This window comes from Malurus melanocephalus, unplaced genomic scaffold (genome assembly GCF_030028575.1).
Source record: "Malurus melanocephalus ecotype Western Australia unplaced genomic scaffold, MMel_1.1 scaffold_122, whole genome shotgun sequence".
NCBI classification, from domain to species: domain Eukaryota; kingdom Metazoa; phylum Chordata; class Aves; order Passeriformes; family Maluridae; genus Malurus; species Malurus melanocephalus.
In genome coordinates this window covers 1813387-1839481 of record NW_026623354.1, presented here as the reverse complement: position 1 = coordinate 1839481, position 26095 = coordinate 1813387, and the positions used below count along the sequence as shown (strand labels likewise).

Sequence of the window (26095 nt, the reverse complement as noted above, 5' to 3'; positions counted from 1 at the left end):
TTTAAAACTACTGATTTCTGGCATAATTGGGCTGAGAAATCTGAAAAAAATGCACCAACTGCAGAGGAGGAATAAGCAGTGAGAGYAAATGAACTAAGTGACTTTATCACATTTAGATTGACACAGATCCAAATATGCAAGATAGGAAAGAATCCATATTTTTCCAGGACAGAAGGGGGGTTTTGAGGTCTTTTCTGAGTAAAATTYCTTCCTGTCAGCAAAAAGCGTTTGGTTACTTATTACTCCAAAAATCCAAAAYAACTGCTAAGTATTTATTTGGGAGTGGGGGGAAAGGTTGCRCAGAGATTCCAAACATGGGTGTCTGTGGGGATTTTAATTATCCACCTCTTCTGGTGGAGCAAGAGCAGGGGAATGAGTGCMCTGCATTGTTCTGCTCAGCAAATTGGGAAGATGCTGCTCCCTAAGGGCCAGCAGAAACCTGGCTCCAGCTGCAGAAGAGGAATGTGATCCATCAATCTCTCCTTGGGTCTCCATATTCATATTGCAAACTTCTCAATTCTGGTGTTCTCAAAAATACAAAACCAAGCCATGAAGAAAGCCTTCCTGTGCTTTTTAAAAGATCTATGTGAGTTGCTACGTTGGGATTATATTCCTGTGAATTTGAGCAATGCATTGGTTGATCAGCTGGCAAAAAAATGAGCACATCTTGTAATAATTTAGAATTCTTGCATTGGTATTTTAATTTCAAATTTGATTGGATTAACAACTTGATGACCAAAAGGCTTCAGCGAAGTAAAATAAATTCTCTTGGGGCAAAGTTTGAAGTGTCCAAATCACAATAAAATCTGAGCCTACTGTAAATAGTCATTTATCTGCACAATGGCTACTTACTTGGTGACAGTGAAGCATCCAGCCTGTGACAGAATCCTGCTTTCTGAAGGAGCTCTGAGGAAAGCTTTCCCACCAGCTGAGGCACCTGACAGCTTTCCCCATGTTGGTAAAACACTGCATAAGGCAAATCATGAGGGGGGTTCTTTCTTTTTTCATTCTTTTTTTTCACTTTATTACAATAGGTCATGAACTTCTGTCAGATAACTTTATTTTGATGTGTTCTGAATGCATAATTATTGACAGAGCAATACTTGAAGTTTGATCCACTATATTTTTCATATTTTTTGACCATAGTATATACGCTTTACAAAACTATATGTAAACATAGTATCTATGCTGTAGTACATAAAACATCTGCAATTACATGAGAGAAGGCACATCAAGATTTTCATTTTACAAGTGAAATGATACACCATGGTTGAGAAGGACATTGGGATTGCTTTTAAAATGCTTTCTTTTTTTCCTCAGTGCAGACAGGGACTGCCTAATACAGTTTTTCACCTGTATTGGACTGTGTCCCCAAATGTTAAGAGASATTAGCAACAAACTGGTTGTTTCTTCCATTTTTTTAAAGCAAAGAATATATCTGAACTCATAAAAAAATAAATGTACATTGAATTTTTAGATGTATATGTAAATGCATGTAAAAGAGTTGTTTGAACTGCTCCAGTTAGCAGCTTGCTTTCAGTACCTGCTAAGACTAAATACATTAATACTGCAGCTTTTCCTAGCCAGTCACTTTCAGCTGCAGCTAAAATAAAGTTTAGGTACATTAAAAGATCTGAAAGATAGAAATGTAAAAAGTATCCTCATGGTTTTTCCATTCCCTGCTCAGGGAAAGGTACAGTGTTTTTCATACCTACTTGTTTACATGGTGCTGGGTGTTTGGGTGGCTTCATATTGCACAACTGCTTGATTAAATCTTCATTTTATACTAATAGTAGCAATACACTCATCTGTTAAACAGCTTGTTTACCTCAACACTGGTGGTTCAGGGAGAACTCACTATTTAAACTGGCAGAGAAGTCGTGCCTCTTATTTTGTTTCTTATAAATATTAYGATGTGAAGCTGATGGAAAAAGTGATAGTGCTGTCCACACTCTGAATTCCAGCTCATCTTAATGTACTGACAAGGGTGCCACTTAAAGGGTTGCAAATTGGATAGATTTTCTTTGAGTGGCTWCTTTTAATTTCCAATTAAATATGAAAGACTCAAGCTTTTGACAGTAAYTTATGACTCCAAACAAAAGAGGAAATACTGTCAAGGAGGCAACTTTAAAAACCAAATAGTTAAAATTCACATGTTTATACAGATTTATACTACACATATAATAAAAAATAGAATGTAATATTCAATAAAATTAAATACACAAAGATTAACACTATACAAATGGTCTATAAAAGCTCTCCCCCTGTAAGGCGGTTTGCAGTCTGCTTTATAGTCACAGGTGATAAATGTACCTTTGGTTTTTCTGACCATTTCACTATTAAATGTACAGTACAACTAAAACCTATTTCTGGATGAGATGTTTCACATGAACCACAGCATTTTGTACACCTAAATATGTTATATGGCTTTTCTGTTATTCATCACTTTCATATTCCTCTTCTTCTTCACCTATGGGGTAGGACTGGATGTTGTTCTGGGTGTACATTTTTGTTTTCACAGGACAGTTGTGATCCATGAGTATTGCCTGGAAGAAAACAGAGTGTGAGTATTTCTGCTTAACATYCAGCTGAGTCCAGGACTGATCCACCATTCAGGGATTCACCTCTCCTCCCCTGAAGCACAGCCCAAACTGATTGCAGTTAGGGCCAATTGAGTCCACAGCTCAGTATGAGGTGGGATCTTGGTCCTAAAGACATTTCCAGTAAATTTCCTTTACCAGTATTTTAGACCATGTATTATTGAAATATATCTACTGTTTCAAGCCTCCTTTATTGCTTTTGTTCCMTTTTCCATGGAGGTCCAGAACAGCATAACTGAGGGTAATGCTGAGAGTGGYGGTCCCAGTACTGTGCCCTGACAAGGCAAGCCAAAAGTGGTAATCGTGGTAAGGCCCAGATAAAAACCAAATTCTCTGAGTTTTGGAGCTGTTATGTAGCATTTTCATGCTGAATGTGATTGACTTTGGGGTTTAATTAATTATGCAAAGCCCACAATACTTGGATTCTCCTTTTGACTGTTCCAGCCTTTAAGAATTGGTTCCTCAGTTTATGGCCATGATCCACTCTGGGAAGAGGGAAGACTTTGCATTTAAAGGTATGTTAAAGGTGGAAGGTGTTGGAGCTGTGGGGAGAGATCCTGTCCCTTCAGGGATTGTCATGTTACCAATGAAACACGGTCAGGGACCAGGGAAGCACGTGGTAAATTTTATATGGACAGGAAAGAGCAGCTGATTTTTTTTTCTTTTCTTTCTGTTCCTCAGCCTTAGTCAGTGTAAGAAAACCCAAACAAAGTAAACAAGCAAAGGTCATGACAAGGGATTAACTGGGATCTCTGGGAGTCTGCAGTCCAAATATGAGCAAAACTAAAGGTCTCTGGCCTTTACAAACACCATTATTTCACCAAGATTCAATTTTGCACCTTCTGTGCTCCTGCCAGTCTAAAGTGAGCAGCACCAGCAGCAGGTGCTGGTTTTWCCTTGCAGAGATGTGGCACTGCAGGATGAGACCATGACCATGCAAAATTAGTTCTTTTTCACCCAAATCACTACATTTTGGTCAGCCTTGTTCAGGAAGAGCAAGGATGGAGGTCTGGGTGTGCTAAACCTACAGATGGTGACTGATCTTACATGGAGCACTGAGTTCTCTAGAGCAATAAGTCTTTGGTAAATTTATATTACAAAAAAAAAGAGAATAAAAAAGAGAAGATGTGGTACAGATTGGACAAGAGAAGCCACTAGTTTGTTGGGGTAGGTGAAATGTATGAAGGAAGGAGAAGGAGGAAAAAGATGATGCAAAATATGCTGTAGAGAACCATGGGAAAAAAAAACCAAAAAAACAGGTTGAGGCATATCTAGGAATAATTTGATCAATTTGCCAATACAGTTCTGGCTCTCCAAGGAAAATAGAAATGCATTCTATACTGGCTCCACCACAGCATGTGTTGTTGCAGAAGAATGTCTGTTGGACCCTGTTTCATGATAATCAAATTTGTGACTTTGTAACATCTGAGTAATAATGAGTTTRTACATTTTGGACATAAAAAGAAAGGGGAGTTTGTTCCAAAGTTAATGTCTGAGGGTGAAATACACTGTGCTGGTCCCATTTTAAGGAAGTTGGAGGCAAAGATGCAAATGTAAGTTATCATTTGTTTCACTGAAAAACCCCAAAGTGAAAAAAAGAAACCAAGTTATGCTTACCATTTTCTCCTCTTTGGCAGGTGGACTTCGAAGGAAAAAGCACAGGGGAGCGAAGAGGATATCCACAATTCCTATAATTGTCATGAGCCATGGGAATCCAATGGCCTTGGCAATGGCACCACCAGCAGAGGGACCTTGTACAGATAAAAACCCTTTTCTGGAGATYGCTCAGACACAAAATTTGCAGCAGCCACTTTAAACAAATATTTTATATACAACCACCCCATCTTACAAATTGATTTGAGGAATGTAAAGACATGTTTATAATTATATCATAAAGCTTTCCTGGCTCCATACCCCACATTCCTTGAGGAGATTACAGATGTTCCTAAGGGCATCTGTGTCGTGCTCTCAACTCCCCTCACAGATTTTTGGAACACAGCTGTGATGTTGGTTTTAAATGTYCCAAGGCCTCTTTCCTAGGGATATCCTGTTTGTGTTCAGTGCCTGCAGACACCTTCAAGCCTCTCAGAGCTAATGAAGTGAGCACAGCATTGCTACAGAAGAGAGGAACAGATGCCCAGCACAATTCCCCCTGCTCTCATATCTTGTAGAAAATTACAACCCCTTCTCATAAGTTCTCCCGGGTGTTGTAGCAGATTCTCCTTTTTTAATTGTGCTCTCCAGGCAGGGAAAGGCTGCACTTACCTATGGCAAAACCCATGCAAAAGGCAACGTCAGCTATGGCATAGACACTGCCGTAGACGGACACGTGGCGCAGATCCACCAGGTAGCCCATGATGGGCATCATGGACGAGTCCACCATTCCTGCTCAAGGGAGCAAAACACAGTTCAGGAAAATGCTGCYTTTCTTCCCCCTTCTTTTAACATTTTTGTGAATGCCATGGATCTTCCTGTTACAGGCAGGGATTTAGTGCTGGGATATTGGTTAATCACTGACTGAAATCAAATCTGAATTATGAAGGGTTGCAAAAGCAGCTCAAAACATGCTTGTTCTTGACTAAGCAGAAGATTTGTATAAAAATAGTCTGTGTAACTTTTGCCTTTTATTTTTTTTTTTTTTTTTTTTTTTCTGGTGTCAGTTATGGGCGTGTGTACATGTGACACCTGTCAGAGGGCAGGAGAGATGTGAGCTAAGACTGAATCCACGCTTCCCAGCAACTCTCCCACCTCACATTACCAGCCAARCAGCTTTTAATTTAGGGGCAAGTTATCTGGTATGAAATAATACTTACTGWAGGCTTAAAAGTCAGCATTAGCCCCCAGTCAGTCAAAATTATTTACAGTGGTTTTATCATGCTTTTTGATCCACACGCTCATTTCTGACCAGAAACAGCACAGACAGCTCACAAAACTGCTGAGATACTCAGGATTTGTAGCTGTACCTGTAACTTCTTTCCTCWCTACACATCCCTGGAACATTTTCTGGCCAGCCAAGCACTGACACCAAGGCAGGGCCCCACTGCAGCCTGCCTGTGTGGCCCAGCGTAAGGGAAGTTCACATATGTGACTTGAAGAAGAATACCTGTGTGTGGGCTTGAGAATTTCTCTTCATGTACAAAAATTTTAAGCCTTTTTTTTTTTTTTTTTTAATATAATGTCTATATAAATCCTTAACCGCAACAGGGAAGACTGTGGGTTTTGGGTAGTGCATGGTCTTTCTGAAAGCAATGTTTGCACTCATGGACAGTTTGAAATATCTGTTTAGGTCTGATGGTGCAATTCTGGACAGACTTGGCTAAAGCAGCCTGGTTCAAACTCCCTAAGAATTCTTTAAAATTTCTTGCTCTGCATGCCAGTTTGGGCCACAGCTCAGGCTTCACTGCCATTAGATCAGAATGRCAACAAAACTCATTTTCCTTGTCACTTCATAKCAAATMATTTTTATATAAAAGATTGTAAGAYGTCATTGCRTATTTTCTTACCTATGGCAAATCCAACTCCAAAAGTTGGTGCTATGAGYCCRTAAATGTTCTTGGCAAAYGGYACCTATCAAGGAAATTTCAGCCAGTTAATTATGTCACACTGCACATGCTAATGAGGCTCATTCCTKTTTCTGAGATAAATTCCCCAAGTAGTTACTGCCGACTTTGTACAGATCTGAGAGTCTGATCCTCGTTCTGAGCTGTCATTTCAGAAAACTGTGCCATTAAACCAGTGACACACTTACTATTATCAGCCAGAACAAACTGCTGAGTGACAGCTCCACAGAGGAGCATCCTCCTTTCAGAGCCATCACTGCTAAAAATAATYGAAGCACTGAAAACTGGAAAGCACTCAAAACTCTGATCTGGAACCTATTAACTACGCATTGTTTAATAACATGTCAAAAAAATCTCACGGGAAAAACGCATATTTGAAGATGAGCGCACAAACATTCACAGGATTTGAAAGGTGCATGATTGTCTACTTACACATAAAATACTTATTCCCACGATTAGCATCCCGAGCAAAGCACAAAGCCACCTATCAAAGAAGAAACATCACTCAGAGAAGGGTGATGATGAGATATTAGAGCTGATCCTGAATATTTCWAAGCCGTGCCTGAAGTGCTGAGTTRAACAGCAAAAGTAGCAACGTGTTCCAAAAAAAGTGATTTTGCTACTATAGAACAAAGTTTAATAATTTCCACTATCAACAAGCTGCCCTGGGAAACACTGGAAATGGCACATGAAGAGACTGGAAGATGATTAGTATTTTTAAATTAAGCATACCTTCCRATTTTGTGTGCAAGTATCCCAAAAAGATTGGTCCCAATGAGATAAGAGATGCTGGCTGGGAGAAAAGCAACGCCTGAAAAATAMGAATGAGATGTTTTATCAGCAAGGATTTTTGTGAGGTGTCAGAAGAAACTAATAAATCCCAGACACTGCAATTTTGATCTGGACACMTCTGATAGAGCCTTTGTGCACAGCMCAGAGAYTCAAATATCCGGTTTGTTGCAGCCTTCCTGAAATCTAAGGGCATCATCTGTGAAATGCAGGAACAACRTGACGCCTTTGGAAAGAGTTTTTCAGCATCAGCTGCAAGAACTGGTCTTGGAGAGGGGACAGAAAAAGAGAAGAAAGTTTCTATCAAACTGCAAAAAGCTTTGGGATRGGTCAGGGAAAGCAGGGCTTGTGGAGCTCTGGGTGCTCAGGGGTGGGGGAATCTTTTCCTGGARCTGTGGCTGTGCAATCACAGCCCCCTCTAAGCTGGGAATGCCATGGATCTTCCTGTTACAGGCAGGGGTTTRGTGCTGGGATATTGRTTAATCACTGACTGAAATCAAGCATGCATCAATAATGTAACTGAAGTCAAGGGTATATCAATAATGTAAGGGGGAAAAACCATTAAAAATTGTATTGAAACCATTTAGCCAGCATATTTTATTTATTTTTTTTTTAAATCACCTATTGGTTTAAATGAAAGAAAACAAAAAATAAATAAAAAAATTGAAATGAAATAAAATAAATAAATAAAATAAAATAATTAGATAAAGTATCTGTAATGGTTTGCATGTGCGGACACCTGAGTAAATTCTTTCTGACTCTCATCCCGCACATCCACTTTCAAAATTATGGCACCAGCAGTGTTTTTCTGTCCTTGATGTTGCCACAGCAGTGGCTCTATCTGGCTGTTGTCTGGTGATATCACTGGTTTAAAAGCCAATTTAGGAGGATTCATCCTCTCCTTACACACAAGTCCCAGCCAGAGATTTAGAGAGCAGCCATGATTTTAGGGCACACAATCCAGCCATTGCCTTCAAGTGTGCGTGCTCCTCATCTTTCACCAGGGCAACAGAGATTTTCTCATTTCCTGCCCATCCATCTTCCTTCCCATCTCTCTGATATTCATAAGAAAAAAAAATCAAGAGGTAATTTTTAGCACAGCAATATCCTGTGATTAAAATCCTTGTGGGTTTATGTGGTGGTGTTGCTGGGGAAGGATTTAATTTTCACCTGTGCAACCACAGCTACTTCAGTAGAGCTTGGAGCTGTCTGGTTATACCAAACCTTGACAGCTGCAAAAGAGAAATAACACTGCCAAGGCTTGGTAAATGAGGCTTGCACAGGTTGGTCTGCAAGCTGTGGTACACTGAAGCAGAACCATAATTTTATAAATAAGCTTTATTATGCACAGTAAAATTCATTGGTCAAATCAAGGTTCTTTATGCCTTCTTCTGATCATGGTTCAAACAGCTGGATTTCCAATTGCACAGGATAATAATTTGCATAAAACTGTGCAGTTCAAGATACAATTTAAGAGGCTTAAAAATTTTAATTARTGCTGTCGAATCAGACAAACTGAAATGCAGTCAATTACTTATATCATTAAGGGGTAAAGAAAGTCTTAATTTAAAATGGGTATTTTCCTTCTAGTAACCTCTGTTCAATGAGGAGATTTGTAAATCTCGTTTCTGTTGCACCAGTAATATGAAACTGGTGAGGGAGGTAGATAGGCAATATTTAGTTTTCCTTTTTGAGGTTCAGAATACCTGAATTTGAATATTCATTTTGCTGTATTGCAGTCTAGAAGTTACTGCCAGGTTCAGCAGCACTAAAAACTGCACCCACAGCCATCCTGGATCTCAATTGCATCAATCAGGACTCAGGTTTGTGSTTTCTGTGGGGTGTAGGGACCCCTACATGAGCACAGAGCAGCTGTATCTCATTTTCATGACGAATTTTTCTTTTTCTTTCAAATGCCATACACTGATACCAAAAAATACCCTCATGAAACAGCACAGAACACATCACTGAATTTTTCAAAGAGATCAGTGGGGGTTCCCAGCTTTCACCTAAGAAGATTCACATCATCCTCTCACACACAATTTTTCGCTCACTAGAATTTAATCCGTTTTCTGGTGGGTTTTTCCCTCTCTTGTTCTCCTCAAGGAGAAAGTCACTGGCCCAGCTTTACTCTCAGGTGTCAGTGGGTACCTGGGGTGTGCTCCCTGTTTGCCTGTGGACTCAGTTTCCCAAGACTGTCCCTGTCCCAAGTTATAAACAGGTCCCAACTGGGGCTCCCTCATTATTTTCTGCTGAGAGGGATGATTAAGAAACCACTAAAAGGATGTAAAATATATCAAATCCAGGGAGAATGCTTCTCATATCCTCSTGGCCACATTTTTAGCCAAGTCCATCTTTTTTCCATGAGTTACYAGGAGCAGTCTGGAAGGAGGGTGTGCTGCCACAAACCTGCCTTGTACCAAGCACTGTGCCCCTGCTGCAGATTTCTGTGCCTGCCTGCTCTGGGCAGCTCAAACTGGGAGCTGAGGAGGGATTCCCTACAAGGAAAAAACCAAACAAATGGTTTTGCTCCTCAGGGCCTGGTCTGTAGCTCAACAGGCACCTCACRGCTGCCCCAGCCAACAAAACAGTGCTGGAATTCCCAATGGAGATGGATCAAACCCTGTTCCAATCCTGTCTTGCAATTATTTTTCCTTGAAATGTGAGTGTAGCCCATTACAGGAGCTCCCACTGCAATAACATCAGCCCACTGTCAATTTTTCTCACAGACCAGTGTTTGTAATTGTTCCAGTTTAATACTGACACTTTAAAGATTGCAAAAAAAAATACAAATTACCCCCCTTCAGCATGTAATCATTAACAGGACCATAACTGAGACATTCAACAGATAAAATATAGAGAYGCAAACAATGTTCTGTACTTTACCAAGCTGCCATTTCTTGGAGCACATTGTCTCCATCATCCAGATGGGTAAAGCTGGTTCAAGCATTGCAATGGCCATGTTTGCAAAACAGATTGATCCTTGGAGAAACAAGGGGAGGGGTGGAAAATAGCAGTAATTATTCCTTTTGGCTACAAACAAAACATGACGTGAAGAATGGATGCTTTTACACAAAACACTGCACTTTTTACAGTCCTATTTGTCAAATGGTGATTAACGTTAAAYAGAACACAATGTAAAATCACTGAAAACCAACTTTTGATATGTTTCTATTCTCCTAGAAATCCTGCAATAAAGGTTAAGCTATTTCATAATGTGAAAGTTTGCAGTGAGCCTGATGACATTTGGAAAGTTCATGAGGTCTGACTGTTGTACAAATGATTAGCTCAAACTACAATCCCCTGCTCTTTGCCTCTCCTCCTGGGGCAATCCTGAACCCTGTTGTGCAAGAAACTCRGGCTCTGACCCGATGCCTCTGTCACCTGAGAGCTCATGCCTACATCACATGATGGGATGTGGAGATCTTGACCCTAAAAATACCAAGAYACAGCCACAGGGATGGCTTTCCCCTACAAATGGGATTTTTCTGTCGARATCCTACAGCCAGTGAGCCCATGGAACAGAGCAGGGTTTGGCTTTGAGCTTGCCCTGCCCTATGAATTTCAAATGCTTACAAAYCCCTTTTGAATTCCTGGACCCTTCCTAACCCAGACACAAAGGACAAGTGGTGGAAGTGCTGATTCAGTGTTGGCTGCCAGCTCAGCTCTGCCCTGCTGCCCACAGAGCCGTGTTCCATCAGTTCTGTGTCKTGTTCATCTCTCCTCAGTGGTGCACTCCAGCTTTAGTGCAGGATTATGAAACCCCACGGTATTTCTTTGGGTTCAGGATGCCTTTCACGCTTCCTCAAAACACCCTCAGGCAGTCAGTGCTTAATGCAGGGCAACAGGGCATGTCCCCTCTGCTAATCCCTTATGAAATGGCTTTTGGAAGTCGCTGCTGGAAGTGACAACCTCAAACTTGTATTCTTATTTTTTTTTCCTAACATTTACAATCTCTAMAATTTAAGAAAATATTCTAGGCTTTTCCAGTCATTTACTGTACAAATTTTACTCTGATTTTGGTTTGTTTGGGTTTTTTTTTTTTTAAAGCTGAATTTTTCTGAGGTYAGAGAAACATTATTTCTCTCGGAACAAGTTCCTCATCATAAGGTTCAAAACCAAATGAGCACTGATGTCATTCTTGGCTCAAACCTGTCAGAATATATTAGACTGTGTATCCACAATGCCTAAAATGAACTTGCTGGCTAGCTGGCTCACTCCTTTCCCGGGGCAAGGAGCAGAGTTCAGTGCTGCTTTGCCCTAAAGACAAAAGCCAACCTTTCCACTTGTGTGTGAGCTCCCACATTGTGTCTGTGAGGAGCCCAACATAAACTCCTGGGGGCTGCCCCCTTCTCAAACCCAAACCAGCCACGCTCAAAGAGCTTCCTCCATGCTGGAAAAACATTTCAGGCTGCACAAAGAGCAGCCAGAGGAAGCAGGACCACCATAACAGAGACAGCTTAAATGGAAAAGGTTTTATTCTACTCTTAAGAAACCTCACAAATGAATGAGAAATGGGTGTGCTTGTTGTTTGTGGCACCCACTTCTCCTTAGGCCGGGAAGCATCAGCAGAGCTCACCAAAGTACTCAGGGATATGGGACAGAGGTATTTYAGATGTGCAGGATGTACCCCAAAAGCAAAGTGAGAGCCCTGGATAATTCCCTAAAATCAGCAAGAARCAAAGAACTTCAAGAAATGCCTGGAAGAACTGCTCTGTTGGACAAGGAAGTTAGGACAAAGAACCCAAACTGTGAAAATAATTATCTGTTTCCAGAAATTTTATCAACATTAGAAAGGRCCAGGCTTAATTACATCCTTCAGAATAAACACTCAACAACGTGCAATGCAAGAAGGGAAGCGTCTCTCGAGACAGAAAGGCTCATTAGACAAACGATACATGTAATACCAAACATCATTCACCAGACCTTTTCTGAAATACAGTCCATGCTCAAGAGACCAAACTCACTCCCTCTTCAAACAGAAACAAAGTTCAGTGTTATTCCCTGCCCCTGCCTGGGTTATGCAGGCAATCCCTCACTCTGAAAGCCCTGGCCACTTTTCCTCACAGGGAATTTCCTGCCCACTTCATTGCCTCAGCAGCACTTGCAAGTCATGAGTGGCCTCTCAGCTGGAAAGACACATTTATTTCAAACTTTCTGCCCACTGTGCTTCTATTTGTATATTCACCCYATATTACCAACATAATCTTTGATCTTTGTGTAAAGTAAACCAGCAAATGACAGCATTGCTAAAGCAATGCCAGGAAGCCAGGAATGAGRAATGGCTGGTTTAAAGAAGGTAAAAAAGGGTCTGGTACCTGCTGCAATGATGATATAGGGGTCCTTCAAAAGTGTCAGTAAAGGCGTCCCCTTCTGACTCTGCAAAACAAAGGCTTGGGATCAGGAAAGGCTCAGTGACACCCAAACAGTGTTTGACCTTAGTAAATCCTTACTCACTTCTGCCTGTGTTCTGGAGGGCTGCAGGACGAGTAACTGAACAGCTGTGGAGAGAAATCAGAGCTGTGACACTCCTGCAGGAGGGGGAGGATGGCAGGAATTGCAAAGGGGGTGTTACACCTGACTCCAGGTGTTCACTGACCTCCATCGAACAGAGCCAGCGCTGCCAGCACCAGGAAAGGAGAGCTCTTCCCCACAAAYTCATACATGACACTCCCAAAAGGTGGGCCCACTGCCAGGAGAAGGAAAGGACACAGSAGTGAAGCCTYTGACTCTGAACAAACCCCCTGTGARCATTCAGGCATCCTGCTACTGTCACAAAGCGACCAAAAATCCACACTAAAAATCCTCACAAAGATTATTGATCATGGCAATAACCATATCCTCCAYTCCCCAAAACACTCTGCAGTGTGAACAAACCCCAAACACCTCAGAGATTTCTGCTTGGCACGTGAATTCACACAGGGAATGGGGAAAGGGGGAAAACCTATTCCTGACACACCATGAATCCAATCTGGAGCCTGCACAAGACCCCTACACCCAGTGAGACCCTTCTGCTGCTTTCAGAGCTCCCAAGAACTGCTTTGGGGTTGCTGGGGGATGGATTTTTTGGCCAGCAGACCCTCCAGTTCACTGACCTAATACTCCCATAGCAAGGCCTCCAAGTGCAATTCCCATTGCGTTGCCTCTCTCTTCATCATCCGTATACACAGTGGCCAGCAAACCCATCCCTAGAACAAAATAAAATAAAATAAAATAAAATAAAATAAAATAAAATAAAATAAAATAAAATAAAATAAAATAAAATAAAAAGAAAAAAAAAAGAAGAAAAAGAAAAGAAAAAAAGCACAGCACAAAATTAGGCATCTGTGTGTTACAATTTATGGTCATCATGTGCTACACCTACTAAACATAATACAGAAATGACCAAGTATTTGAGTGTGTGTACACATATATATATAWAAAAATACATAGATTGATAGAYAGATAATTCAGTGGGGAATTWGTGGATAATTCAGTGTTCTTTCAAACAAAAATGGTTTTGGCAAGATTCATGGTGTCCAAGACCATGTTCTGGTGTGCACTATAACTCAGGTAATTTAATGATGCCTTTATTTGTTGGATTCTTTACTCATCTCTTTGTCACAGAGCTTTTCCATYATTCTTTCCASYGAGCAGAAACAAAGCTTTTGACAAGAATTCACCATCATTTATTTATGCTCTGAGTGCACAGCACAAAGGTCTGGTGGCCTCTCAGCTSCAGTTGTGGTCAGTGCTACCTGTGCTCTGGGCATGAGGTATTATGCAGAGTTGATTACTTTGTAAATGAGTATTTCAAGTCCAGCAYCCAAAATTAAAGGATTCTTTTGACCTTTATCTTCACATGCCTTATTTCTGCACTTGATTATGAACCCTCTTTTCACAAAAGGACACATGAAGCCTGACTCACTTCTCTTTTTCTGAAGCACTCAGACACTGCAGACATAAAAGCTGCAGAAGTGGCCTTATACAAATTAATAATTCTGTTTTCAAATCAAGATTTATGTAGGACTCARGAAATAAGGTCCACAGCCAGACAGAAAAGGAAAACAATACATTGCATGGTTGATCATTAAGTAAATATCATCCATCATGTGCATCAAAAGAGCAGAGGTCCTGTGTGGATTACCATGTTTATTGAAGAGAGTGGATGACATCGAATTGTCTGCATGAACAGCTGGAGAGCTGCACTAGAATTCACAATGAATGTGAGATTTGGGGAAATATTCTGGAAAAATTAAAAGGCGAGGGAAAGAAGGTAACACAAAGTTTTACACGTAGGTAGGAATGATTGCACACACAAATGCAGGGGAGTAACGACAGATTGGCAGCAATAGCACACAAAATTTCCTTTTCCTGTGAGATTCATGGGGTGATTCTCACTGCTGGTGGCCCCTGTAAGGAGTCAGAGCTTCTTCCCAGAGCTGGCTCTGGTTCTAGTGAAAGTTTGGGGAGAGGAGAAAGAGAGAAAAAAGAGGAAGGAGAAAGCTGGGGGTGCCTGGAGACCATTCAGGGAATGGCAATGAGGGCAAGCAAGGATTTAGAATAACTTCTGTTATTCTGAGGGACAACTGTAGGACTGCCAATTCATAACCAGAGAGGAGAAAACTGATGTGAGMGGTGATAACAGCCTTGCAGTATGAAAGGGAGCCAGAAAGATAAAGAAAGGAAACTGTACTTCGTGTTCTCTGAAGGATGGGAAGCCAAAATAGGTTCACATGGCAGTAAGGAGCCTTTAGATGAGACATCAGGAAAAAAAAATACTTCCTGACCATAAAGGTACTTAAGCACAGAGCTGGATGCTGAGGGCAGCTCTGGAGGCTGCCTGTCAAAAGTGCATGAGGAATGACAGGAATTAGGCTGATCCTGCCTTCAGGAAGGGGGTGGAAAAGGTCTCTTGGCCTTTTCTACTCCTTTGTGTAGCTGTCTGAGGGAAAAAAAGTAGAGTCGTGCTCATCTAAGAGCCCACAGCTCAAGGTGCACTCTTGCACAGGGACTGAGTTAAAGCTGAACAAAAATTTTGATTCTGGCATGTCCTCCTTGAGAAAGCTTGGCTTGTGACCTCAACTGATGTCAGTTCCTGCCATCGCAGGGAATTTTTCTAAGATTAAAATATTCACCATGAGCAAAACGTACTTTCTCCATCCTCAACCTCAAGAATGCTCAAATAATTTAGGCTGAAAGCCCATGCTCTATTTTACCTGCTCATCTAAGAATTARACACTTGTATTGGAAATGTGGTGCAGAGAAATTGAGCCCAAACTGGCAGCCAGGATGGTAATCCCTCAAAAACAACATTTTATAACAGAAATTCCTGTAACAGACTGAGCTGCTGTTCCAACTGTAATAAGTACCAACATAAGTTCCCAGTGACCTTTAAAATGGCTAAAAATGAATTTAAAATGTTGAAGGCACAGCTGCAGAAATCCCAGGGAGAGTGCAGTTCATTTAGTGCTCTACCTTGCTGCAACCCAAATACCAAGGAAGYCTTAAAAGACATTTGCTTTTCAGCTACTTTATATGAAAGGTACAGGAAAAAAAAACCCAAACATGATATTGATTCAATTGAATATTTTTGTATTAATTATTGAATGTGCTGACAAAATTCAGTGCAAAAAATGGGGGAAAGTAATGTACATTTTAGTCTATCATCTTTTCTCTTACCTGCCACTGAAGAACAGGAAGAACCCACTCCTTGAAGGGACCTGGCAATAAATAGTAGTGCATAGCTTCCAGAGAAGGCAAACACTACAGGAAAAAAAAAAAAAAAAAAAAAAAAAAGAAAAGAAAAGAAAAAAAACAGAGGTAAATTTTAAAATTAGGTTAACTCTAACTAGGTTAAAAAGTTACATTTCTCGAAAATATCACAAAAACCTTCTGACAATTTAGTCAAGTGTTTACAGTGACTTGTGCCACTTTCAATGCTAACTGCATTATTTTCTCTTATTGCATTTAGATGTGTCAGTGTTGAATTGCTCTCAGGTGTCTAAGCCTCCAGGTAACACAGAATGTGAGGGCTCAAGCAGTTTTAACTAATTACTTGGGATTTGATTACATCTGCTCTGTTTCAGCTGCACACAGGAGAAGCAACAAGACTTTTCTTTGCAGCCTCACCTCTCCATGTTGCTCCATTTAAAGCTGGCCAGCCTGGAGCTCTGGGCACTCAGGGAAGGTGGGATGGAACTCACACTCAYCAATGTTTCCTCCAGTGATTCAGTGGGAGGAGAGAGGTTTTCCCCTGGTGCTGCCAGCCCCAMGCCAGATGTGTGCAGCACAGCTGGMTGAAGGTTCAGGGAAGCCAGACCCACCCATTCAAAACCTGCAGCAAGTTCCTGCTCCTCCCAATCGCAGAGGAATTGCACCAGAGGAGGTGTCACTCTTTCTTTCCTCGAGAGATTTAACCTCAACCACATCAGGCTCTGGGTGCTGCCCTCAGCCTGGCTGAATTCCCCCAKAGGAGTGTCCCAAAAACCCACCCACATCTCTGCTTGAAGAGCCCATGTCGTGGTCAGTGTCACTAAATCCACAGTGAGTTTATAAAGCTTTTTTCAGTTCCCATCTGTTGGCCACCCAAGGAATTTTGCCAGACAGGTTGTAGCTGAAGGAAGCTGTTGTTGTGCACCAACAAAACACAAAATCCACGTGCACTCGTCCCATCTGCCCCGTGGGATTGTGTCCCTGGGGCTTTTCACCGGGTCTTACAAAAATCTCTACTATGTGGATGCACAAAAAACGAGAAAAATAAAGGACAAAAAAATGTCAACAGTTCTGTCCTCTGCCATGAATTAGGCTCRCTGCTCTTATCTACATCCCAACCAAGATTTATCTAACACGTTCCTAAAATGAAGAGTTGTCAGTGGCTTTAAGGCCAGGTCATCTTCTCTAGCTTTCCCTCGATTATACAGTTTTAAGATTATAGAATTATGGAATGTTTTGGGTTGGAAGATCACCTTAAAGGTCACCTGTCTCCAAGCCCTGTCCAACCTGGCCTTGAGCCCTTCCAGGGATGGGGCTCCCACATCTCCTCTGGGAAACTTGTCATTATTCTTTCTTTAATGAAAAACTGTTTGACCCCTTCCTTTTTTTGTCATAGGCTCTGACACATCCTACATCTGCCTTCTGAGGCAAAAACGGTTCTTTCACTGATCCTCACAGGCTTCTAATGACCCTTGGTGCTCTCTGTACTCTGTCTGCTCCACAGCTGTAAATGTCAGACCAAAACCAAACATAAAGCAGCAGCTGAAGCCTTATCAATGCCATTAGAGCAGGCAAATTATCTCAGCTGACTGGCAGGCTGKGCTCCTGTTTGCACATCCCACAGCGATGTTTAGCAACGCTGGGATCCTGTTGACTCACACTCTGCTCATGAGMCACTGCAGCTTCACCATCTTCCTGATAAACCCCCAGGATATCTGCTCGTTCAGGGCTTTTAGCACTGCCTGAGCACCCTGTGGGTTACAAAAACCTGAAAGATTTGGCTGAGGAAGAGAAAAACCTGAAAGATTTTAGGTTGTGATCCCTTAGAGCACATTTCCAASAGATTCCTTTTTCAATCTCATCAGTACTACCATCATCATGGAGCAGACTTCCCTAAATTTTCCTTGGAAATCAACATCAACAAGAAGAATTCCTAGTGATAATTAGTACAGATCATTTATTTAACAGTTGAGTCTGGGGCAGAGCGAATAAGATGCGGACACTTACTGATTGTTGAAACAAACATKATGCAGAAGCCAGCAAACAGAGGAATCTGGTAGCCTATTCTGGAAAACAAAAGGAATATTCACATTTCTGAGGTTATCCCACTGAAATTTTCAGTTTTACACTTACTCACATGAGTTCACACACTGCACAAACCCAACCTGCAGTTTTTCTGCCAGGCTTTGAACTGTTCATTGTGGCCAACAAAATCATATTTGTCCACGTTACAAATGTCTTTTCATCTGACACAGCAGACTTTGTATCTGAAATCCCTGGAAGAAATCCTTCTCATTAGAATCTGATTGCTCTGTTCTCGTTCTGCCTTAATTGTTCCCAATAAAACCCCTCTGGCCTCTGTGAGGTTGCCAGAGATATGCCAAGGGAAGATTTGCCTGAGCATGCTGAACTTTGAAATATCCCAGTYGTGTTCCAATGCTCATCTGTTTCCATCCTCCTGAGACAATGATTATAATGAGACACAGTCAAGCCAATGGCTTTTTTACTGGAAAGATTTGCCATCAGCTTTTCTGGGAGTTTTGCCTCAGCCAGGAGCACTGGAAGGGTCCCAAAGAGCCTGAGAAAAATATTTTTGCGTTCCATGGGTTTAGGAGTAAAAATGGAGCTGATCAAAGCTTTCTTCTTTAGCCCATTTCTTCATCAGGACWCTGAACAGCCTGTAGAAATGCCTGGTTTCTCCAAGTATGTTCAAGATTCCAGGAAATAATTTCCTGGCTGGAAAGCAAATACACTTTTTGAGCAGCTAAAATTAAAAATTCAACAAAAAAAATCACAATATATYGGTTTTTTGCACCATAGTACAGATGAAAAATTAAACCCTGCAGGTTTGGATAACTGCTGGTGGTGGGCATTATCAGCCTTTTCTGGGGTATGAAAGCAGAAGGTGAATGTCCTTATGCCTTCTCCCATTAGAGTAGGGTTGTGTCTGTCAAGACCATCGCAGAGTTATCCAGGATGGACACTGTGGGGGAGAATTCTGCATTCAGTACAGAAATAAAAAAATTCATAGACTTGACACAAGGCCTTTGAGATAGCAATTTGCTTCTGCTACAAGTGTTACTTGAATATTAAATATTAAATAACAAATATTAAAATGTTTCAATACTAATATTCTGTTATTTGCATGAAGAGAAATGCCATCCAAATTGGCTCCCACATTCACGTTTCCATCAGAGACATGAGCTGGGAGATCTTCCATAAACATTCATGAGTTAAACACAGAGAGGTTCTATCRTACTAAATAAAGGAGATTTCAACTCTTCCACTGGCTTTCCTGCACTTGGAACTTTCTGGTGGTTGAAGGCAGGAAGAAAAGAAACATTTTGGAAATGCTTCTAATGCTCAGTGAAACACTGATCAAGCATTGCTCTTAATGTTTGCAGTCATGGATATTATTCTTCCTTTTCCTTGGGCAAAGTGTCACAGCAAGGTGGGAAGTGGCACAAAGCAGAGGATGGGGGTTAAACTTAACTCTGGACAAATAATATTGCCCAGAGCATCCCCCACAATGTGGAGATGCACAACTCTGCCCCTGCATGGGATTGCTGAACTTTCAGAAGCTGTGGTTGTATTTTCTCAGGGGACAGCCTTGCCCATTTACTCAGAGATGCAGATTTTCCTTTCTTGCACAATCTCATCAAACCCCGCGTCCTCCTGAATTAGCAGCACTAATTAATTGGCAGATGTGCCACCCCAAATGTCTGATCTGCAGCTGCATTGCCTGGTCTGTTCTGSAGATATCAGAGAGCCCAGACTGGGAGGCTTTGCTGAACGAGGGCACTGTGGAACAGAAATCAGCAGAGAAAGGAGAGGAACAGCCAGTGCAGAGATCCTGCCCCTTGGTCCTGGGCTGTTTGTGTTCCTGCCATTGAAAACAGGGAATATGCAATTTGTCCCCCTCATGGCACCCTCCATCACAGCCACCTCAACATTTTGTTCCTCTGCTTGTATGCAGCACCATGGAATATTACAGCCTGTCTTCTSTCTTCTTTTTTTTCTTGCTACTATGGGCAAACATGTAATTTTCTTGGGTGCTCATTTCAAAATGCTCCAAGTGGTTCTGGAGCAGAGTCCAGCGTGTCTCACCAAGGCTACCAAGCTAAAAGTGCTTATTACAATCTTTTTTACCTCAGAAAAAGCCTGAGTCACTRGTTGAAGGAAGGAATGGAAAGGAAAGGCTGCCACTGATGGAGAACGCCCAAATGAGCTCAATTTCAGTYACAATGGTCCCCAGATTGTAGGATGATCAGGAAATTATTTGTACCCATTAACAAGATTACCCCAGAAAAAGACAACAGATTGCTGGTTCTGTGTAGCAGAAAAACAAAGGTTACACTGGCCAGGTGAGCAGCTGTGGGTTATTGAAGCCCAATTATCAATTACAGGGCTGCAAAGGCACCGATTCCAGCCCTGATCTTGCACAGCTCCATAGCACCCCTGTGAGCTCCCCTGGCTCATTCTGCCCTGGCTGGAACTCTCTTCATCACTGGTATTGAGACTGGCGAGGATTTATGGCAAAAATAAATGGTTATGAACCATTAAATGTGTGTGAAGGCAAAGAATAACACATAGGGTCAGCAGGGACAGGGCGTGTGGACCCTGMACTGCCCACCCCAGAGATGGAGCACAGGGAAGGCAGAGGGACAGAGTGACCTGCAGAATGGGTCACTTCAATCTCCTGCCAAAATCTGACAGGAAAGCTTACACAGGAACTGAACTGTAAATAAGCAGTTACAAATGTTATTTGTTTCTCTCCTTCATTCTTTGTGTGTCTTGGGCAYGACCACATTGTGGTCCCAGCTGCTCTTTCTCATGCAAAGAAGTTCAAAGCTGTRACCAGGATGGTGTAAAATTGATGATGAAAATATCTATTAATTTTTGAATGATTTTTGAAGCRAAAATGAGTAAGCACAAGGTTAAAACTACGTATTTTTAAAGACTGATAAAAAAAAAAAAAAGAAGGGAACACATGGCAGAACATTCATTGGCTCTGGTGGATTGAGGGGTTGGCACAGCTGGGCTCAAAGCCTGSTGCTTGGTGAGAGCTTAAAAAAGCAAATTAGATAATCACAGAATGGTTTGGGTTGGGAGAGAACTTAGACTCCATCTCATTCCAACCCCCTGCCATGGGCAGGGACACCTTCCACTGGACCAGGTGGAAAATTCAAAATTCCATCTGACCTGGCCTTAAGCACTCCAGGGATGGGGCAGCCACAGCTTCCCTGGCACCTGCTCCAGCTCAGTTGGTTAAACCAGTGGTTATGAAGAGCACAGCAGCCTTTTATCCATTCTCTCCACATGACAACTTCAGGCAGAGCCTTCACCCTCCCCCTGCCAGTGCCTCCTCCTCACAAAGACCCTGGTTATTTTGGAATTCTGTGCTTTATGTACAGTTTCTTACCAATTTCACTGCCAGGAAAAACATAAYGTGCTCCTGACCCACAAAACCTTATCAGCTCTGCCCTGAAACTGTGCCACGGTGGGAAATATGTTGTTGATATCCTCCTGCAAATCCATCAGCGATGTTTGCTCTGCTGGGACTCTGTCAGGGCAGAGGGAACTTGTATTGTTTCAGGAATTGCAAACCAGTTCTCTGAGCCAGGTGTGCCTGSTGTTTCATGGAAAGAGCTGGGCTTTAAATAAGAAATGTGTTTTTGCAGAACATGCTCCTTGAATGAAGCCTGYTTTGAAATTTGTTTTTGAAAACCTACACTTTCAGGCATTATTAAAGAAGGGAAAACAGACCTCCAAAACATTCAGAAAATCTAAAATGTAGTAATTATTTGCACAGACTCGAGTGAGTAGAGCATCCTGTTCCTGGATCTACAAACTCAAGCACTCAAAGCCTGGTGTAAATCAGCACTTGATTAAAATCCTAAACCACTTTTACACAGCTATATTTAATTGAAAAATTAAAAATCACTGTACACAGTGTGCTATTTACTTGCAAAAGAAACTTCCTGGGCATCTTAACAAACTGTGCACAGTSATCTTGAATCAAGCAGCCATTTCTCCTTAAGCTTTGATATTTTGCTGAAATTTTGTAGAAGTAATGATGGCAAAAAGCTTAACAGTAACCAAACAATATATCAGTGGTAAGGGAAGGTCTTTCTAATGATAACTCAGATATTTTCTGTTTGATTTATAACAATCACAAAATCACCTGATCATATACATTGCTATTAGAATTTTTCATCTTAAGAGGGGCAGAGTATCCAACAACTTCTACAGTTAATTGATAAATGTTTTAACTGATACTTCCCACTAAACATTTCTCAGAAGAAAKGCAGATACCAAGATACAAATAATGCATGAAAGAAAACCAGTGAATCTTAAATCTAATTTAGGGCCACTTTGCCATTAAGGTACTGACTTGTGCTGTATGAGGGAAGAGTTTGTCATGTGGGAGGAAGGGTTGACGTGCTCCTTGTTTTTCTTTCTCACCCTCATTGGGCATCTGAGCAAACTGAGAAAAGCCAGGTAGAAAAAATCCTTTTTCCTGATCAACTTGCAGCAATATTTGAGGAAAAGTAATTTTGTGGTGGCATACATATACCTGTGTAGGTGATATGTGYTGGAGATAAGGGGAAATGAAAGAGAAATTAAATTGTCTCTATCACATAAAGCTTTTGTGTTTAGATCAGTTCCACAGACCAAACACAAGTTTTGAATACATAACAGAGAGCCCAAATGCTGCTTAGCCCTCAGCTGGATATTATTTTATGAGATTGAAATAAAATCCTCAGACTACATATAAATAGATAAGCATACATATATAGGCTGTAAGACTAAGCAAGRCAGTTTTGGCTTCAAAATCTGAAATATCTAGCATTAGAAAGTGTTGGTTATTATAAATAYTGTCACATATGTTGGGCATTGACTGCTTAAACTAAAGTGTTTMACAAGGACAAATTGCATATTATTTTCTGAAAGGAATAATTCTTCTCTATAAAAACTGCTTAAATAAGAAACACGCAGATCAGTGACCCAGCTAAATAGAATTTGGAGTTTATTTCCTGCAGAGCTCGATCTCACAGTCTGTTTGGAAGGACTGAAGCTGCTTGTGGGGGAAACAGTTCCACAAAATGCTAACAATGAAATCAAATTATTAACATCAAAAATTCAAATGATGTTATACATACTTTTTAATTTTAATGTAAACATCATCAGCTCTAGGATTTGGAGAGGAGGTTTAAGCCATTGATATCAGTTCATGTATCATCGGATGTTGATATTATACACTTGATCCTGGCACAAATAAATTTTCTATGAAGTCCCATTTAAACGTATTTGGTTCAAAACATCATATATTTGTAAGAATTTAGAGGGAGCAGTTAGAAGGTTGGGCTGAGCCATGCACTGATGGAAATGTGGGACACATTGAGCTTGTTGGTGGACACAGCATCAGCAAAGTGGCACACTTGTTTGCTTTTCACCAAAATCMACCCAAATTTCCCACTGATTCCCACCTCAGACAGCTCCAAATCATCACACACCAGAGTGCTCATGTCAGTGAGAGAAAAGGAGGGGCCTGAACCCTGGCTGCAGTTTCAATATCATCTTTGCCTAATGTGGGTGTCACAGGAATACTGACAATTCCCAATCTTTGTCAATACTACATTACTGTGAGGTTTGGCCTTCTATATGGGATACACTTCAACATCATTTCAGCAGCATTTTCCATAAAAACCCCAGGTCTCAGGAGCTGGACAAAAAGTGCATGATAGTGATGGGTGATGTGCAGCTATTTTGGTAAGGATGTGAATGTTTAAAAGTGCTCACCAACTGCATTTCACTATAATATTCCTCATAAAAAGCAAGAAGGCAGTACACCAGGGCCAAAAGAGAATCAAGAACAATTTGTTTGAAAGATTGCTCTGTGCTAAACCATCAGTATGAACTCCTGAGAGATGGTGCAGCAGCAGCCACGTACCTGTTGGTCAGCGGCCCTATGAAGGGATTGGTCATCAGCTGCACCGTGGCTTTGGATGCAAACAAAAGACCMACTCTGACATTCTCATTGAGCAGCTCCTTGTCATCCTTGGGGCAGTCAGAGGGGGAAGGAGTCACCCTGACAGTCATTGGYTCTGTCTGGGTCTGATATTGGCTCTCTCCAGTTCGTGTCTCATCGGATTCATTTCCAGTGACCATCGTGGAATTGTCGTAGTAGGAGAAGATGCTCTGAAAATTGTCCATCGTTGCTGAGGGSAGGTTAGGCTTAGTGGTCTGGATTTCTGTGGCATTTTTCTCGTGTTCGATGCTGTAAAGGTAACTGGGAATTATTGGCACTGGAAAAACAAATAGAATATATTGGCATCTTACTCTCAGGTTATTTGWAAATGGAATCACCAAGTTTTCTTGCTTGCTCTCCTGCAGAGCACATTCAGAAACACAGAACTAAAAGAGGAGTTTTCTTGTGGGGAAAAAACCACACCCATAACTCAGAAGTGCAGTTTTAAACAAAAAGTTCATTTACATTGTTTTTTTTTTTCTTAAGATTTCTGTAAGATYTTCTATACAGACATCATTAAGCAAAATAATAAAATTATCAAAATCCATGTGCAAAGTCTCTTTTTTGCTCATGGCTGCACAAATCCTTCTTTTTAATACTGAGAAAGCATGAAAAATGAGAACAGGGAATGATCATTAAATTAAAATATAAAAAATACAGCAGAACACATTTCTAAAATAAACCACAAAAATATTGATAGCTAGSAACAAGGAAAAATGTAGAAGTCCTATATCAAGGAATTAGAACTAATGTGTTGACATTTGCAAATCTCAATATTTTAAAAAAAATTATATTCAAAAGATCACCCAGAAGGAACCATCTTTACACACTTCAGGATCTTATCTTCAATTTAATTGCATTAATGTGTATCTCAGATATTAGGATTGCAGAATTTTTAAGAGCAGATGTCAAGTTCCTTCATCTCAACATAAGTGACAGAATCATCCCTTCCCATCTTGCATTTCACCCTGAAAAAGCCCACCCTCTCAAGTCTGCAAACTACAATAATTTCTAGCCCAAATATYCCTAAACAATTAATAAAATATTAATGATTTTATGAGGAATTATATTCGTGTTTAAAAAAATCCAAAATCAACGTGCTAAAAATAGATTTGTTTTTAGCTAAGGTCTACCTTTTGGCATCAACTTTTAAGCTGAAGCCCCCTCAAGAAATTCAGGACTCTGACTCAGAAGGTGAGTCTGCAGCATCACCTGAGAGCTGGTTCTGCACAGACCAAGTCACTCGTGTGTTTGTGTGCACATCCATGAGCCACGGGCTTCTCTGAACCATTTTCTCTAAATTCATATCAATATTTGAATATGAGGAGCTTTAAATCTACCAGTGAGAAACATTCAGTTGTTTTATTTGAGTAAATTCCTCCAAGTTAACACTCTGCCACCGAAGTCATTAAAAAGTTGGATTTTAGGCTTTGCTCAAAACTTGGATTATTTTATTCAACTAACCCATGGAAGTGCTTTTCTTGAAAGTGAGTTAGATAGTTTTCTTATTAATCTTTCATTTTAAGACCAATGTGGGGTAAGAGGARCTATCACAAGGAAACAGGCATCTCCAGTGTTATCTAGCCTGTTGTTTCAGTTGCATGACCACAGGAGAAAAAATGATGATGAGCTAAAAATACTGTTATCTGTCATTCTGTGAAGTATTAGTGGCATTTAGTAGGAAAAAGAAAAAAAAAAGTAAAAGAGGAAAAGAAGAGTTATTAAGACCATTTTATATCATTCCTTATCCTGCAATTAACATGGAAATAAAGCGAGACTTTGATGTCCACAGCGGCGCGTTTGCAATGCCTGGAATATAATTCACGGTTAAAAAAGATAAATAAATAAATAAATCAGTGCTTGAAAATGCTGGGYTTGACAGCATTAATCAGGCATTCAGAGAGCACATCTGCCGCTGGAGATTATTGCTGGCATAAAGCGGGAGAGGGAAACAAACCCAAGCCCGCCGCACCTACCGACCACGGTGAGCAGCATGTTGTCCAGCAGCAGCGCGATGAAGACGATGAGCAGGATGAGTTTGCGGGACTGGCGGCTCTCCCGCAGCCATCGGAGCAGCCCCAGCTCTCCCCAAGCCATGCTGCGGGCACACAGAGGCCGGCGGGGACACGGGGAGCGGCGGGGACACGGGACAGCTCGGTCCGTGTCCGGAGCCCCGCACCGCGCTGCGCTCCCGGAGCGGCCCCGGTGCTGGCACCGCCGAGCGGGGGAGGAGGAACGGCMGAGGGAGGAGGAGGAGGAGGAGAGGGGCGGCACCTCTGCTCCTGGAGAGAGCCCGGGGAGCGCTGGCAGCTGCTCGGGGAGCGGGGAGAATCCTCTTCTCTGCCCTCCTCTCGCTGTGCCCCCGCCCGAGGAGGGGATGCTCCGGGACAGCCGGGGAGGGTCGGGATGCGGGCAGCGCC

At 41.5% G+C, this 26095-nt stretch overlaps 1 protein-coding gene across 1 annotated transcript; it reads right to left on the bottom strand.

The window, feature by feature from the left end:
- Positions 1-698: 698 nt before the first annotated feature.
- On the bottom strand, positions 699-25877 carry SLC18A2 (solute carrier family 18 member A2). The gene is made up of 15 exons (XM_057370302.1): positions 25652-25877; positions 23598-23952; positions 17651-17709; positions 15611-15694; positions 13045-13137; positions 12549-12638; positions 12407-12450; positions 12268-12328; positions 9836-9931; positions 6893-6971; positions 6593-6644; positions 6104-6167; positions 4866-4985; positions 4218-4351; positions 699-2546 (listed from the first exon to the last, which is right to left on the bottom strand). Exons 1-15 carry the CDS (start codon positions 25770-25772, stop codon positions 2436-2438), a joined length of 1563 nt encoding a protein of 520 aa, XP_057226285.1. The 5' UTR covers positions 25773-25877; the 3' UTR covers positions 699-2435.
- Positions 25878-26095: the final 218 nt, after the last annotated feature.